Source organism: Plecotus auritus (assembly GCF_963455305.1).
Source record: "Plecotus auritus genome assembly, chromosome: 2".
NCBI lineage: Eukaryota > Metazoa > Chordata > Mammalia > Chiroptera > Vespertilionidae > Plecotus > Plecotus auritus.
Genome location: NC_137771.1, coordinates 18,210,326 through 18,228,987, shown reverse-complemented (window position 1 = coordinate 18,228,987; position 18,662 = coordinate 18,210,326). Strand labels below are relative to the sequence as shown.

Below are 18,662 nucleotides of genomic sequence, written 5' to 3'. Positions count from 1 at the left end.
ATCTAGAAAGAAGTAAGATCTAAACTGAAAGAGTCAGTCACAGAAGGGATGACAGAGATGAGAAAAAGGAACAAGCATCAAGAGATAGACTGCAGCCCTAACCGGTTTGGCTCAGTGGCTAGCGTCAGCTGCGGACTGAAAGGTCCCAGGTTCGATTCCGGTCAAGGGCATGTACCTTGTTTGAGGCACATGCCCAGTAGGAGGTAAGCAGGAGGCAGCTGATCGATGTTTCTAACTCTCTATCCCTCTCCCTTCCTCTCTGTAAAAAATCAATAAAATATATATATTAAAAAAAAGACTGCAGAGGTAAAGAGCTAGTCATGACTGATTGTACAGGTTGGACACTGTACCCTGAATTGCAGTGATCTTCAGACTTTTCTAGTGGGCTAGAAACATCTCCTGGGCAGGGACCATGATGCATTTATCCTTAAACTCCCTTAGCATAACTTAATGCATAGTGGACATGCGACAAGTATTTATTAACCTTAAGTAGAAGGGAAGAAACAGCATTCTTCGATTTTAAGCTTTACTCAGAGAATCTAGTAACAAAAGACCATTAAGGTGAAAAGTGCTACAGATGGAGGCTGGAGGAAATCTAGAGGCCGGGCATAGACTAATTCTATCATTCCAAACAACTCTGAGATTGCTGATGGCCTGTTCATGATTGTTTTTGAGAATGTACTGTTTTGCAAGTAGTAACTTTCAAAGGAGACAAATTTGACAGGTGAATATTTACATCAAGCATGTCAAACTCAAAGGCTAATATGGGCCAAATAAACAAGGTGTAAGTTTATGTGGGCCGCAAAAAAAACAAAAGCTTCAATTTTCATAGAAACGTAGGTTTATTTTGATAGAGACATGCTGAATACAAAGGGCTGAAATAAATGAGTAATTGTTAACATAAAATAATAGAACATTTTAATAAAAATTAATATTTTTTCCTTGGACATTAACTTACCAGACACTGAATAACTGCACAAATTAATAAGCGTAACACAAATAAACCTATTTTTCTTGTTCTCTAAAAGCAAAATATTTCCTGTTGCGCACACCAAACAAGTCAGTACAAGACTAATGATGTGGCAACTGGCTGCTAAAATATTAGCTGCTAGTATTAGTGGAGAGAAATGGTGCACCTGCACATAAGGCACGTAAGGGAAATGAATGCAACACAATTATAGTAATCAGTCATTAGCAAACATTGTAGTTCGTTATTAATAATTATGTATAACAGGATATTGTAAAAATTAAGTTACAAAAATTTTATTAAAACATTTTTTATATACTATTATATGGGCTGGGCCGCAAAAATATTCGTTGTGGGCCGCGAGTTTGACATGCTTGATTTACATAAAACCTCATATAATCACTACTCTTAGGTTCAAGATACTCAGCAGAAAGCATTGTACTTCATGTGAACTAGCCTGAAAGAGACAGAGTAGGTTAAGGTTGATGCAGGGCCAGTGGTATCACCAGATATTCATTCACTTATCCCAAGTAACACTGGTTTCTTTCTGTGGCTAGCTCATTGGATGCAGGAAACAAACAAATACACCAGCCTCCTATTCTATATCGAATACTGTAACTCTGGTTCCCATGCCTTCTTTCTAGTATGTTAGATGGTGATAAGTGCTATAGAAAAATATCATTCAGGAAAGGGAGGTAGGGTGGGCCGAGAGAGAGAATGCTGTGTTATAAACTGCGTGTGCAGAAGGGCCTCATTGGAAAATGACTATATAGAAAGACCTGAGCCCTAGCCGGTTTGGCTCCGTGGTTGGAGTGTCAGCCCAAGGAATGAAGGGTCCTGGGTTTGATTCTCGATTGCAGGCTCGATCCCCGGCCGGGTCAGGGCACATGCGGGAGGCAACCAATTGATGTGTCTCTCTCACATTGTTTCTCTTTCTCTGTCTCTCCCCGTCCCTTACACTCTGTCTAAAAATCAATGGAAAAAAAGATCATCGGGTGAGGATTTAAAAAAGGGGAAAAAAAAGACCTGAAGTAAACAACAAATTCCTCAATTAACTTTCTCTGTCATCTTCCCAATACTATAGTTCTTTCAGTTGTTTTTTAAAAATATTTTTTTATTGCCCTGCTGGTGTGGCTCAGTGGTGGTTGAACCTCAACCCATGAACCAGGAGGGTCACTATTTGATTCCTGATCAGGGCACATGCTTGGGTTGCGGGCTCACTGGATCCCCAGTGGGTGATGTGCAAGAGGCAGCCTATCAATGATTCTCATCATTGATGTTTATATCCCTCTCTCCCTCTTCCTTCCTCTCTCTGAAAATAAATTTTAAAAAACCACATATTAAGACAGAAGGGTCCTGAGTTCTATTCCAGTCAAGGGCACATGCCTGGGTTATGGGCTCTATTATCCCCAGTAGGGGGCATGCAGGAGGCAGCAATCAATGATTATCTCTCATCATTGATGTTTCTATCTCTCTCCCTTCCTCTCTGAAATCAATAAAAAATATATTTAAAAGAACATATTAAAATATTTTTATTTTTAGAGAGAGAGAAACATTGGATATCGGTAGGCTGCTTCTTGCACATCCCCCACCTGGGATCAAGCCTGCAACCTGGGCACGTGCCCTGACTGGGAATCAAACTGGCAACTCTCTGGTGCACAGGCTGACACCCAATCAACTGAGCCACACCAGCCAAGGCAGTTCATTCAGTTTTAACCGATACAAAATAAAAAGCAACATTTCCAAATGTTCTAAAGATAAATATTAATTACACTATAATATATTTTAATGACATAGTTATCAAATGTGCTGCTCAGTTCTCAACTATTTAAAGATGTTTATACTATGGTCAATACTGTCCAATACTATGATCACTAGCTACATATGATTATTTACATTTACATTAATATTTAATAGGTTTATATTAAAGTCAATGTGCAATTCAGTTTCTCAGTTGTGCTAGCGACATTTCAGGTACTCAATAGCCACACTGGACAGTGCAGATATAGAATATTTCCATTACTGCAAAACGTTCTATTGGACACGCTGAACCTAAAGGTGTTTTAAAGCACACAGAAGTCTTACAGTAATAAGAAAACAGTATTTCAAAGCACTAACTCCATGTTTCATCAGCATGTGGTATCTATTTCCATGGCACCAACTACTAAATATCAACTACTAAAGGCAGTATACTCTGAAGGAATCTTGATGGTTAAAAAAAAGTTTCCATTTATTCAGTACAAACTGGTGAGCTATTTATACTCTTTTTTAAAAAAATATATTTTATTGATATTTTACAGAGAGAAAGGGAAAGGGATAGAGAGCTAGAAACATCGATGAGAGAGGAACATCGATCAGCTGCCTCCTGCACACCCCCCACTGGGGATGTGCCCGCAACCAAGGTACATGCCCTTGACCGGAATCGAACCCGGGACCCTTCAGTCCGCAGGCCGACGCTCTATCCACTGAGCCAAACTGGTTTCGGCTATACTCTTTTCTTTTTGTTTAAAAGTAAAGGCCAGAATTTATTGAGAATTTAAAGTTTGGTTCAGCTGGGTCTTTCTTTTTTGTACTCTTTCTTTAGTAACTGAACTACTACTTCTTTTTCTATTCTCAGTTAAAGTCTTTGACTATTAATAATAACTCAAAGTCTAAGGAAAAATAATGGTTTTATTTCAACTTACAGAACTACTGAAAATTATATCCATTTGTTATCAACCAAACAACCTCCATCTTACTGGCCACTCATTTAATAATATTCTTTCTACTCCAAATTGTACTTTTTCATGAGCTGAAGGTAGATTTTATGTAGTTACAATGAAAGTGACTGAATAGTCTTATCTTAAAGAAAAACATGCTTTATAAAATCACAAGACATTCATAAAACTAAATCCCAATTGGCCTCTATTAAGGAACCAGAGGTATCAATGATGTGTAGAAACTAACCAGTCAGAAATCAAGTAATGTTCCCCAGTAAAGTGGCATTCATTGCTGGTGACTCAGAGAGATGACTATTAGCCACTGCCACTTCTCTCCTTCCGCCTCTCTCTTTCATAACTCTTTAAAACTCATCTGACCCTTAATTTCACATTAAGTGACTGAGAAAGGAATATAAATATTACCAACACTCCGCCACATATCCAGTGAGAATACAAGAAATGTCTGATGACAGCTATGTTTGTAAACATTATTCAGAAATTTCTAACATATGTGTGCAGGAGGATATAACCATCGTCTACCAAATAAAATTTCTCAGTAATTAACACCTGGTTACACTATGAGCCAAAGTAATTCCTGCAAAAGAACCAAGGATGACTATGTGAAGGGTATTTCTATCAAACCTGCTTTAGCCAGTAATTCAAATGCACCTTTTCTTTGTTTCCCAATAGGAAATATCCATCTCTTTTGTACCATTCCCTTCCCTCAAAACCTCAGTCTTTCACACCTAGGAGATGAAGCACAGGAAAAAAAAAAAAGTTATGTATACAATTTCTAAGTTCAAAGAGAGATAATGTTTTGGATTATATATACCTTCCTAAATCTTTTAAAATATATATATATTCTATTGATTTTTTACAGAGAGGAAGGGAGAGGGATAGAGAGAAACATCGATGAGAGAGAAACATTGATCAGCTGCCTCCTGCACACCTCCTACTGGGGATATGCCCGCAACCAAGGTACATGCCCTTGACCGGAATCGAACCTGGGACCCTTCAGTCCGCAGGCTGATGCTCTATCCACTGAGCCAAACCGGTTAGGGCTACCTTCCTAAATCTTGTTTTTAAAACTGTAACAGTGCAAAACAACAATCTAAGAAAACAGTCTAGTGAGGTGAGAGAAAATATGGACAACTTGTGCCTTTGCTCACCTGTCTATGCTACAGCAACTAGCTCAATCCTAGTTTCACTTTTCTCAAAAGCACATCTTTATTAGTGCTACTAAACTGTAAAAATGTAGCCACCAAACAAAACCTTTTAAGATGCTCCTTGGCTCAGTTGGTTGGAGCATAGTCCTGTGTACCAAAAGGTTGCAGGTTCGATTCCTGGACAGGGTACATATCAAGGTTGGGGGTTTGATCCCTGGTCGGGGCATGTATGGGATGCAACCAACTGATGTTTCTCTCTCTCCCTTCCCTCTCTCTAAAATCAATAAAAAATATCTTCAGGTGAGGATTAAACACACACACACACCTTTAAGATGCAAATTTGATTGTGTTTTCAACGTGAAAATAATTTATTTTATTGAAAAATCCCTAAATTAAACAGTATCCAATTAGCTATTAAACACTGCACTCATACTTGCCTGGTTTCCAGGCCTGGACACCAAAAGCCTTCAGAATACCTCCTATTCTAAAACCCAAGGAAGAGCTGACTACCAGTTTGTTGAGTTGATTTAAAAAGAAAACTGAGCCCTGGTTGGTTTGGCTCAATGGAGAGAACGTGGGCCTGCAGACTGAAGAGTTCCAGGTTCGATTCCAGCCAAGGGCACATGGCTGGGTTACAGGCTCGATTCCCAGTAAGGGGCATGGAGGAGGCAGCTGATCAATGATTCTCTCTCATCACTGATGTTTCTATCTCTCTCTCCCTCTTCCTTCCTCTCTGAAATCAACAAAAATATATTTAAAAAAATTTTTTTTCTCTTAAAAAACAAACCAACAAAACCACAAAAAACTTCTGGTTCTGACTTGGTAACCAATCAATGTCTCTCTCTTTTTCCTCCCTTTCACTTGCTCTTAAAAAAAAAAAAAAAAAAAAAGAAAATGGAAAAAATATATCCTCGGGTGAGGATTAACAACAACAACAAAAAAACAGATCTTGCCCTCCATAAGTTTATAGTCTTATAAGATAACAAGATATTTAATATATGTTCATAACAATGCTGCATTAAATTTCTACTGAAAACCCAGGGAATAAAATATAACTAATATCATTTTGGGCATTATTTAATTCCAGAGGCATTTATCTCCTACACCCTAAGGATCTCAAAACTAATTAAGTTCATACTTTGTCTTTCATTCTTAAAGAGAAGGGAGGGAAGGACTGCGTCATTAGCACATTTTGAGCTTCAAATGGTAACAACATAACATCACAAAATTTCTTCCCATAAACTTTGAAGTGAAGTGCATGTATTAGCTTTGAGCATGGCTTCTTAACATATGTCCTTAACAGCTAGGAAAAACCCCTTTATAATATAATATGATTTATAAATTCAGATACAGAGTAGGAAGGAAAATAATTGATTTCATTTGTTTAGGATATAGCTTAGGTTTTCTACCTCAACCAACTGCTTCTCCTATTTCCTATGTGATATAAATTCTAATATGAAGGAGAAATTACCTTGTAAGTCTGTTTCCAGAACACCACACATATGAATAGCCTATTTTTAAATTCATATTAATAATCTACTCATTAAATTATTATTTCATCAAACACATACCAAAAAAATTTTAAACCAATTGTGTTCACTTCTATAGAAGGAAGGGTACTACAGAAACTTAATGAAGTCAGAAGATTTAAAACATTTTGGGAAGGCAATTTAGTATACATACAGATCCTCTCCTATATAAAAAAACCTTTGCCCAGGTGCCACCTCCCTGTCTCTTGAGAAAACGCCCTACCCCACCCCTGCCTTTCCTTCTTTCCCTCTTTCTTCCCTCAAGGTGCAGACCTTCGCTTTCTTCCTCCTAAGCTCTAAGGGCCCTTCTTTCGCCTCTGTAAGTTTCTCCCTGAGCTCACACAGCCCAGCTGGCTCACTTCTTCCACAGCTCATTTCTTCATAAAAAAAAACCCAAAAACTTGCCCGGCTGTCATGGCTCAGTGGTTGAGCATCAACCTATGAACCAGGAGGTCATCATCCGATTTCCAGTCAGAATGCATGCTGGTTTAGGGCGGGATTCCCAGTAGGGGGCATGCAGGAGGCAGCCGATCAATGATTCTCTCTCATCATCGATGTTTCTCTCTATCCTTCTCCCTTCCTCTCTCTCTGAAAATCAATAAAGGGAAAAAAATTTAGAAAGAAAGAAAGAGGAAGACATAAGATTTAGGAAACGAAAGAGGAAAAACAGGAGAGAAGCAGAGTCGCCAGGTAACTAGGAATATTTTAGGATGACAGCTGTGTGCCACACATAGAGGGGCACCAATCCAGATTGGAGCAGTCTAACTCAGGGCTGTCATCACCAAGATCTCTGTTGCCATTTATCCTCTTCTCAAAGATAAGAATGAAGTGTCCGGGTGAGCCTAGCCAACAACTTGTCTTGACTACATACTGGTGAATTTCTTCTCAAAATACTCACTTGCCTAATGAACTCAGAACACTCATTTCACTCCACAGAAGTGTTCTTTATCCTACAGCTGTGGGTAGGTCGCACTCCATTTAGGAAGTACCACAGAACTACTCACTCCCTCTGACCATATTTCTGCCAAATGTCCAACAAACTGTGTTCACTTCCGTAGAAGAGAGGGTACTACAGAAACTTAATGAGGTTGTCAGAAGCCTGGTCCTACTCAATACAATTTCCAGGACTAAGTCTTGACTTTGCTCATGATTTTCACAGAAGAAACTCTATGAACCTCAGGAAGCTGAAGTAAGTATGGTCCATCAATCCCTGGGGATCCCTGAGATCCTTTAGGAGTCCAAGAGGTACAACTATATACTTAATAATACTAAAGAATTATTTGCCTTTTTCACTGTGTTGACATTTGCACTGATGATCCAAAAGCAATGGTGAGCAAAACTGCTGGTACCCTTACACAAATCAAGGCAGTACCACCAAATTGTAATAGGCCTCATATTCGTCACTACTATCCTATCTAATAAAGAGGGAATATGCAAATTGACCATCATGCCATCACAAAGATGGCGGCGCCCAGTCCCCTCAGCCCTGCCAGAGTCCCCCAGTCCCGGGGGGCTGCACTGCTTGCCTGCTGCCAGAGTCCCCCAGTCCTTTCACAGAAAATGGGTTGCCTCAAAAGTTGGTTAAGCTTCTTAGGACAAAAAGCATTTAAAATCTTTGAAAAGGGAATTTCAATATTTATAAAAGTTTGGACTAGACAATTCAAGGTTATTTCCACTACAACCTTCTATGATTTTGTGATATTAACATTCTGAATTCACATAGCACCAACTGTATTGTATGTAAGCAGATATTATTTAAAGGAATGGCCATTATTATTAAAACAACTCATAAAACCACACTGTTTGTATGTCAAGGACATTCTGTGTGATTTTCCTAACGGCTGGAGTTAATGCCCCTAAACTGGCAGTTGGACATCCACCGAGGGGTCCCAGATTGGAGAGGGTGCAGGCTGGGCTGAAGGACCCCGTCCCCCTCTCCCCCGCACACGAATTTCGTGCACCGGGACTCTAGTATAATTAAAGTCAAAAATAACACCAGCTTTAAGAATGTCCTTGATAAAAATATAAAAATTATTAGTTTTAATAACTCTCAACCCTTTGGTACATGTCTTTTATTATGTGTGATGAAATGATAAGTATGCATAAAGCATATACTTAAATGCAATGGTTACCTTCAGAAAAGGCACTTGCCTGATTGAGTTGCAAGCTGAGCTAGCCAGTTTTTTTCATAAGATACCATTTTCAAAGGAAAGATTGAATGACAAATTATTATTCATGGTTAGATATTTGACAGACGTTTTCTCAAAATAGAATAAAAACAAAACAAAACCTGATAGTATGCATTGTCAGTGATATTAAGTCAAGCTTTCTAGAGAAAACTTAAAATTTGGAAAACATATCCACTAGAGTGAGCTTGACTGCTTCTCAAGATTTAAAGACTTTTCCAATGAAATCAGTAATGGTATTTACAAATGTTAATACTAACAAAATTAATGGATTTTAAACTATAAATAAAATGTGTAAACATTTGTCCATGTAGGAAAGGTCCTAGAGGCCGTAGGTCAGTCCCACTAGAACTTGATGGATAAAAATCCCTCATTTTATTTTTAGAATAGAAAACATAATTCTTTTTCAATACATCTACATAACTGTTAGCTAAACCAACTTAACAAAATTCTCACCCATATTATACAGACTCCATCTTCTTAGAAACAAAACTCATTTTACATTCAGAATCTTTACTTTGTCAAATGGCATTTAGTGGACTATAACTCCATAAACCAAATTCTTATCATATGTATGTTTTGTAAGCAACTAAGAAAAAAATCAGTATAACATTTGAAGGAGTGGAGGAAATAGAGAATGAGACTGGTTATTAAATATGTAACTATGAATCATTTCCATTTTTTCTAAAATCCACAAATGAATGTAAATGTTAATTTACAAGTTCCAAGATTTAAAGTATTAGAGGAAAAATCTTCTTACTAGCACAGAAGACAACTTTTTTCTCATATTAGTGATCAAAAGCACATTTCAATTTATGTTTCAACTAGAGGTCTGGTGCACGAAATTCGTGCACGGGGGCGGGGGGGTGTCCCTCAGCCCAGCCTGCACCCTCTCCAATCTGGGACCCCTCAAGGGATGTCTGACTGCCCATTTAGGCCCGATCCCACTGGCCTGTCAGGACATCCCTCTTACAATCCAGGACTGCTGGCTCCCAACTGCTTGCCTGCCTGCCTTCCTGATTGCCCCTAACCGCTTCTGCCTGCCAGCCTGATCACCCCCTAACCACTCCCCTGCCAGCCTGATTGATGCCTAACTGCTCCCCTGCCAGCCTGATTGCCCCTAACTGCCCTCCCCTGCAGGCCTGGTCACCCCTAACTGCCCTCCCCTGCAGGCCTGGTCCCCCCTAACTGCCCTCCCCTGCAGGCCTGGTCACCCCTAACTGCCCTCCCCTGCAGGCTTAATCACCCCCAACTGCCCTCCCCTGCAGGCCTGGTCCCTTTCAAATGCCCTGCCCTGCTGGCCATCTTGTGGTGGCCATCTTGTGTCCACATGGGGGCAGCCATCTTGTGTGTTGGAGTGATGGTCAATCTGCATATTACTCTTTTATTAGATAGGATAGAGGCCTGGTGCACGGGTGGGGGCCAGCTGGTTTGCCCTGAAGGGTGTCCTGGATCAGGGTGGGAGTTCCCTTGGGGCATGGGGCAGTCTGGGCGAGGGGGCCTGTGGTGGTTTGCAGGTTGGTCACGCCCCCCCCCCAAGCGACCCAAGCGGAGGCCCTGGGATCTGGGATTTATTTATCTTCTATAATTGAAACTTTGTAGCCTGGAGCGGAGCCAAGCCTTCTGCTCGCTCTGTGGTGGCAGCCATTTCTGTTGGGATTTATTTATCTTCTATAATTGAAACTTTGTAGCTTTAAGCGGAGGCAAAAGCAGGCCAGGGCTGCATAAGCTTGGCTTCCTCCATCGCCGGGGGCAACCCTAGCCTCCTGCTCTCTCCAGCTCTGTGGCTGCCGCCATTTCTGTTGGGCTTTATTTATCTTCTATAATTGAAACTTTGTAGCCTGGAGTGGAGGCCTGGGCCGGCAAGGGCAGGTGGAAAGCTTGGCTTTCTCCATTGCCGGGGAAACCCAAGCCTCCCTCCTACTCTCTGTGGCCACAGCCATCTTGGTTGGTTTTATTTGCATATTCGCTCCTGATTAGCTGGTGGGCGTGGCTGGTGGGTGTAGCAGAGGTATGGTCAATTTGCATATTACTCTTTTATTAGATAGGATTGACTACTGGCCAACTTTAGCTTCCATTGCAACTCTCACTATGTTATTCTCTAATAAATTTAAGTTATAGTTAATTTAAATTTAACTAGCTTAATGATAAATGTAATTACTTACATTAAATTAAATTTAAGTTATGCTTGAGTCAGGTGATGTAGAAGGTCAGAGAGAAAAATAAGTTTCCAGTAAAAACCTTTGGAGTTATTGTATGTTACTCTTATTGGCCATGTAGACATGTTCTTTAGGATTTGTCACCAGACAACTACAATCAACTCGATTTACTAAGTTAAATTGTTCATAAATAATCCTCTCAAGCCGAAACCGGTTTGGCTCAGTGGATAGAGCATCAGCCTGTGGACTGAAGGGTCCCGGGTTCGATTCCGGTCAAGGGCATGTACCTTGGTTGCGGGCATGTCCTCAGTGTGGGGGGGGGGGGTGCGGGAGGCAGCTGATCGATGTTTCTCTCTCATCGATGTTTCTGGCTCTCTATCCCTCTCCCTTCCTCTCTGTAAAAAACCAATAAAATATATTTTAAAAAATAAAAATAAAAATAATCCTCTCAAGAATCACTAGTAACTTGGGCCCTAGCTGGTTTGGCTCAGTGGATAGAGCCTCGGCCTGCGAACTGAAAGGTCCCAGGTTCAATTCCAGTCAAGGGCACATGCCCAGGTTGTGGGCTCAATCCCCAGTGGGGGACTTGCAGGAAGCAGCCAATCCATGATTCTCTCTCATCATAGATGTTTCTATCTCTCTCTCCCTCTTCCTTCTTATCTGAAATCAATAAAAATATATTATATTTTAAGAAAACCACAAATGTATTATTTAAAAAAAAAAGAATTAACTTGGTAATAAAACTATAAATTTATGAATAAAGTACTGACTGCCCTCTGGTGTTCAATATAAGGATTTCACTGATGAACTAGATGTAAGTACCCTCTCTTCAGGGGAAAAAAAAAGAAACCAAGATCCTACAGAAGCCACTTAGGATCATTAAAATCAAAGGAGCCCAACCATGGTGGTTCAGTGGTTGATCATCGAACTATGAACCAAGAGGTTAGGGCACATGCCTGGGTTGCAGGCTTGATCCCCAGTAGGGGGCGTACAGAGGCTAATCTAAGATCCTCTCTCATCACTGATGTTTCTATCTCTCTCCCCCTCTCCCTTCCTCTCTTAAGTCAATAAAAAATATTTTTAAAAAATCAAAGGAGAAATTCTGATTTTGTAAGATTTTCAAGAACAGTCTTCTCACTGAACCAAGTGGCTCTGGAGCACCATCCAGTACACCAAAGGTTGTGGATTTGATTCCCCTTCAGGGCACATACCTAGGTTGCAGGTTTCATCCGTGATTGGAGGCAATGTATGGGTTGGAACTGATCAATGTTTCTCTCTCTCCTCCCCATTTCCTCTCTCTCTAAAAAAGAAGAAGAAGAAGAAGAAAAAAGTCTTCTCAAAGCCTGGCTATTAATCTGAGCTATCTGATTACTTGTACGAGTAGGTCAAAGTGCCTAACTAACCACAGTCATCTATGGTAACTGGACATTTCAAGAACGTAAACTTGGTAACATTTTTACTATACTTCTTCAAGTTATACTGGCATTTTTTTCCCCATTTGGTAAAATATATTTACCAATGATACCTCTAATAAGGTACAAAATATATAAGGTACTCATGTAGCTTAATAAAGGAAGACAAACAATCCAGTTAAAGAACTTAAATAGACACTTCTCGAAAGTGGACAATCAGATGGCCAAGAGACATGTGAAAAAATGCTTCAAGTCACTAATTGTCAAAGAGATGCAAATTAAAATGACAATGAGGTATCACCTCATACCTGTCAGAATGGCTATCCTCAACACATCAACAAATGACAAGTGCTGGCGAGGCTGCGGAGAAAAGGGAACCCTAGTACACTGCTGGTGGTGGGAATGCAGACTGGTGTAGCCACTATGGAAAACAGTATAGCGTTTCCTCAAAAATTAAAAATGGAACTGCCATTTGATATAGTGATCCCACTTTTAGGAATATATTCTAAGAAACCCGAAACACCAATCAGAAAGAATATATGCACCCCTATGTTCATAGCAGCACAATTTACAATAGCTAAGATCTAGAAACAGCCCTAGTGCCCATCAATAGATGAGTCGATAAAAAAGATGCGGAACATTTATACCATGGAATACTATGCAGCTGTAAAAAAGAAGGATCTCTTACCCTCTGAGACAGCATGGAGGGACTTGGGGAATATTATGTTAAGTGAAATAAGTCAGTCAGAGAAAGACAAGTATCACATGATCGTACTCATCTGTGGAATCTAATGAATAAAATTAACTAATGAACAAAATAGATCCAGAGACATAGAAGCATGGAACAGACTGATGAACCTCAGAGGGAAGGTGGGGGTGGATGGGGAGAAATTAACCGGGGAACTTATAGGCATATACTGTATATGCATAACCCATGGACACAGATAATAGTGTGGTGAAGACCTGGGGAGAGGGGGTGGGGGCAGGGTTGAGGGTGTCAATGGGGAGAAAAAAAGGGGAGACATCTATAATACTCACAACAATAAAGATAATTTTTTTAAAAATATAGATGATACTCACCCAATGGATCTTCCATGCCACTATTAACCAGTTTAGGGAGGTAGGGTATAGTTTCTAAAAAGAGAAAATAGTAAATAATATATTTAAAACATAAAATCCATCATGCTTTTTAAAAAAATAAACGCAGTTCAGTATCAGTGATTATAATTTAAAACTGGAACATCATAGAAATGTACAACTTACTGAGAACATTGCCAACTGGGATTTATTTTCAAGGGGTTGAAATATAGATTCATAATATAAAAATATCATAAACTTGAAGGGTAATTTTCATTTTACAATATATCATTCTCAGTTTTTTCAAATAAGTTTCCTTTCCAAACCCCATCTTGAATTTACTAGAGTGTAAAAACCAAAATTTTATGTTACAAAAAACAAAAAAACATCTCCCAAACTCACATAAACACCTGAGAAAGGATATGAGACTATCTTAGAAGGAAGGAATTGGTTTGCCTAAAGAAAGTAGAAGTTATTTTAGATATAGAAGGATGGTTTAGTAAGTTATAAGTTTAGAATGATCAAATATGAAAATAAAGCAAAAAAATGTTTTGAAAGAAATGTAACTAAGTATAGATATCCAACCTCCTTCACCCTTAATTAAGAGAAGGATCAAATCTGCCAATCTTGCTTCCTATCTCTTTCATGGTTTGGATCCCAAGGGAATTCCCTAATAAACAGTCCGAATTCTAAACTCCAATTCAGAGTGTTTTTTCAGAGAACAAGTACCTATTAATAGTTGGTGCCATATGTGATCTGAGAAAATTGGAAATATGATGTGGTTTTGGAGTTGAATTGCTCACAGACTAGATGGCAATGAGGACTCCATCACTGGTGGTGGGTGTAACACAGATAATCCATGGCACAAGGTGCTGGTCTAATTCTTACACTTTCTCCAGTGATGAACAGTGTTGTCTATCTGTGGAAGGGAATACTCTAGTTGACTAGATGTATCAGGCACGTGCAAAGTCAGAGGAAACAGTAACTATGACAATGAAATTGAATAGCTATTATTAAATTCAATTGAAGCTCTAGAAAAAGATAACAAAAAGCTAAGAGTGATTAACAGTCAAGTGAAAGTCAAAAATGAAAGCCACAGGACCTCCCAGGTAAACATACAAAGAGGCTTTTTTCTGTGGCAGCAGGAGGACAGAAAAAACTGAAGACCAGGCTCATCAGAATAGCCCAGCTGCAAAGAAAGTTAACTCTCAACCAGGGACGTATGCTATGTCAACATCAGGACCCTGATTAGGAAAAAGGGACTCTAATCCACAAGATGGAGACAAGAGTTGAAACCCCTCCAAAATCTCAAATACCCAAATACTCCTTAACCCCTTCTGACTACAAAAGTGGCCCTATAAGAGCTAGCGCTCTCTCCTCACTTGAAGATAATGCATAGGACTCCCCCACCTGTTCAATAAAATAGCGCCCCCTAAGGATCTGCCACCTCCATGCCCCCTGGCTCATAGGCCTTTAATTTACAGTAGGGCAGTACTGTGTCTGATAAGGTCAGAACTATAACATCAGAGAGTTACGCGAGAGACTTAGCCAGCATGTACCAGGGGAGTACAAATGTGACCGAATTCTGAGTGTATATGAACATGAGGATCAGAAGATCTATATATATAAAAAGCCAGTGTTTGTAATGACCAGAATGACTGGTTGCTATGATACCCACTGCGGCATACAATGCAGTCAAGACAGTCTCTTCAATAAATGGTGTTGGGAAAATTGGACAGATACATGCAAAAAAATGAAACTAGATCACCAACTTACACCATACACAAAAATAAACTCAAAATGGATACAGGACTTAAATATAAGACGGGAAACCATAAAAATACTAGAGGAATCCACAGGCAGAAAAATCTCAGACATATGCTAAAAGAACTTCTTCACTGATACTGCCCCTAGGGCAAAGGAAGCCAAAGAGAAAATAAACAAATGGGACTACATCAAAATAAAAAGCTGTTGCACAGCAAAAGAAACCATCAACAAAACAACAAGAAACCCCACTGTATGGGAGAACATATTTGCAAATGTTATCACTGATAAAGGTTTAATCTCCAACATCTACAGACAGCTTATACAACTTAATAAAAGGAAGATATATGGTCCAATAAAAAAATGGGCAACGGACCTAAATAGAATCTTTTCGAAAGAAGACAGAAGGAAGGCCAAGAGACACATGAAAACATGCTCAAAGTCACTAATTATCCGAGAGATGCAAATCAAAACGACAATGCAATACCATCTCACACCTGTCAGAATGGCTATCATCAACAAATCAACAAACAACAAGTGTTGGCGAGGATGCGGAGAAAAAGGAACCCTCGTGCACTGCTGGTGGGAATGCAGACTGGTGCAGCCACTGTGGAGAACAGTATGGAGTTTCCTCAAAAAACTGAAAATGGAACTCCCATTTGACCCAGTAATCCCACTCCTAGGAATATATCCTAAGAAACTAGAAACACCAATCAGAAAGGATATATGCACCCCTATGTTCGTAGCAGCACAATTTACAATAGCTAAGATTTGGAAACAGCCTAGGTGCCCGTCAGCAGATGACTGGATCAGAAAACTATGGTACATCTACACAATGGAATACTATGCTGCAATAAAAAAGAAGGAATTATTACCATTTGTAGGCACCTGGATGGAATTAGAGAACATTATGCTAAGTGAAATAAGCCAGTCAATGAAAGAAAAATACCACATGATCTCACTCATTTGGGGATAATGAAAAACATTATAAACTGATGAACAAAAAGATAGATACAGAGGCAGTAAAGCATCAAACAGACTGTCAAATTACAGTGGGAAGGTTAGGGAGAGGTGGGGTAAATAAGAGATCAACTGAAGGACTTATATGCATGCATATAAGAGTAACCAACAGGTGCAAAACATTGGGGGGTGAATGGGAGTGGGATGGGGGGGCAATGGTAAGATATGTACACATATAATACCTTAATAAAAAAAATTGTATATAAAAAAAAAAGTTAATAGCTGTTCTCCTCCATAGGAGAGGTTGTTACACAACTAACCTCACTGACAAGAAAGGTGATGGATGACAAGACCCCGAAACAAAGGAGACCAGCCTGTGGTAGTTAACTGTTGGAAGCTGGATGGACACAATCCTATCCAATAAAAGAGTAATATGCAAATTAACCATCATTCTGCTACACCCACAAGCCACACCCACCAGCCAATCAGGAGCGAGTATGCAAATTAATTCAACCAAGATGGCTGCGGCCACAGAGTGAGCAGGAGGCTTGGGTTTCCCTGGCAATGAAGGAAGACAATCTTCCTGCACACCCTGGCCTGCCTTGGCTTCTGCTCAAGGATACAAAGTTTCAATTATAGAAGATAAATAAATCCCAACAAAAATGGCTGCGGCCACAGAGCAAGCAGGAGGCTTGGCTCCGCTCAAGGCTACAAAGTTTCAATTATAGAAGATAAATAAATCCCAGATACCAGGGTCTCCGCTTGGGTCGCCAGGGGGCGTGGCCAGCCTGCAAACCACCACAGGCCCCTTGCCCAGGCTGCCCCACGCCCTAAGGAAACCCCCACCCTGATCCGGGACACCCTTCAGGGAAAACCAGCTGGCCCCCACCCATGCACCAGGCCTCTATCCTATCTAATAAGAGTAATATACAGATTGACCATCACTCCAACACACAAGATGGCTGCCCCATGTGGTCAAAGATGGCTGCCCCATGTGGACACAAGATGGCCACCACAAGATGGTCAGCAGGGGAGGGCAGTTGGGAGGGACCAGGCCTGCAGGGGAGGGCAGTTGGGGGGGACCAGGCCTGCAGGGGAGGACAGTTGGGGGGACCCAGGCCTGCAGGGGAGAGCAGCTGGGGGGGACCAGACCTTCAGGTGAGGGCAGTTGGGGGCAACCAGGCCTGCAGGGGAGGGCAGTTGGGGGGGGGGGGGGCCAGGCCTGCAGGGGAGGGCAGCTGGGAGTGATCAGGCCTGCAGGGGAGCAGTTAGGTGTCGATCAGGCCAGCAGGGGAGTGGTTAGGGGATGATCAGGCTGGCAGGCAAAAGTGGTTAGGGGGCGATCAGGCAGGCAGACAGGTGAGTGGTTAGGAGCCAGCTGTCCTCGATTGTGAGAGGGATGTCCGACTGCCGGTTTAGGCCTGATCCCACACCTTCCCCCCCAGTGCACAAATTTCATGCACCGGGCCTCTAGTCTATATATATAAAAGCCTAATATGCAGTGTCCCCTCACGAGTTCGACCAACCGGGAATTCGATTGCTCGCTAAGACGTGCGCTGACCACCAGGGGGCGGTGCAGAATGAAGGGAGGCCCAGGCCAGCAGCCAGCAGCCAGGGAAGGGATGCCCCGGCCGGCAGCTGGCAGCCACTAGGGACCCTACTCGTGCATGAATTTCATGCACTGGGCCTCTAGTATCGACATAAGAACATCCAAACCTGGCCCTGGCCAGGTAGCTCAGTTGGTTAGTCTCCTCCTGACACGCCAAGATTGTGGATTCAAACTCCAGTCAGGGCACATACAAGAATCAAACAATGAGTGTATAGCCTTAGACAGTTTGGCTCAGTGGATAGAGCATCGCCCTGCGGACTAAAGGGTCCCAAGTTAGATTCCGGTCAAGGGTACATGCCTGGGTTGCCAGCTCGATCCTTAGTAGGGGATGTGCAGGAGGCAACCAATCAATGATTCTCTCTCAGCATTGATGTTTCGATCTCTCTCTCCCTTTCCCTTCTTCTCTGAAATCAATAAAAATATATTTTAACAAAACAAAAAACAATGAGTGTATAAATAAATGAAACAAATTGACATTTCTTTCCCTTCCTCTCTTTAAAATCAATAAATAAAAATTTAAGCCAAAACTGGTTTGGCTCAGTGGATAGAGCGTCAGCCTGTGGACTGAAGGGTCCCAGGTTCGATTCCGGTCAAGGGCATGTACCTTGGTTGTGGGCACATCCCCAGTAGGGGGTGTGCAGGAGGTGGCTGATGGATGTTTCTCTCTCATCGATGTTTCTAACTCTCTATCCCTCTCCCTTCCTCTCTGTAAAAAAATCAATAAAATATATTAATAAAAAAAAAATTTAAAAAGAACGTCCAAACCTGTAGAAAATTTTATGAGTTTATTTGAGCTACAACGAATGGCAATGGCAAGGAAGCAAGATCTCAAATGTTTCAGAGAATGACAGTTTGCTGTTTCTTTTATGCATTTGGAACTAAGAAGGGAATGTAAGGAAGATTACATAAAAGTGGGAGAAAGCAAGGCAGGGATTGGATCACAGGATAGTTAAGATTCTGTGCTCTCTTTCAGGAGTCTGGAAAAGAGAATTACTTCTGGCATTTCAAAGGTGTGCTAATCTATATGCACAAGAATAAACAGGCTTGCCCAGCCGGTGTTGCTCAGTGGCTGAGCATCGACCTATGAACCAGGAGGTCACAGTTCGATTCCCAGTCAGGGCACATGCCCGGGTT

At 41.0% G+C, this 18,662-nt stretch overlaps 1 protein-coding gene across 4 annotated transcripts in view; it reads right to left on the bottom strand.

Moving 5' to 3' along the window:
- The window catches only part of LOC308243090 (mediator of RNA polymerase II transcription subunit 18), a 102,926-nt gene that overhangs the window by 42,905 nt on the left and 41,359 nt on the right, over positions 1 to 18,662 (bottom strand). For all 4 annotated transcript variants that reach the window (XM_080658219.1, XM_080658220.1, XM_080658222.1 and 1 more), the window contains one exon: positions 13,199 to 13,252. In XM_080658219.1, the coding sequence (XP_080514345.1) occupies positions 13,199 to 13,252 (54 nt within the window). The remainder of the gene's footprint in view (positions 1 to 13,198; positions 13,253 to 18,662) is intronic.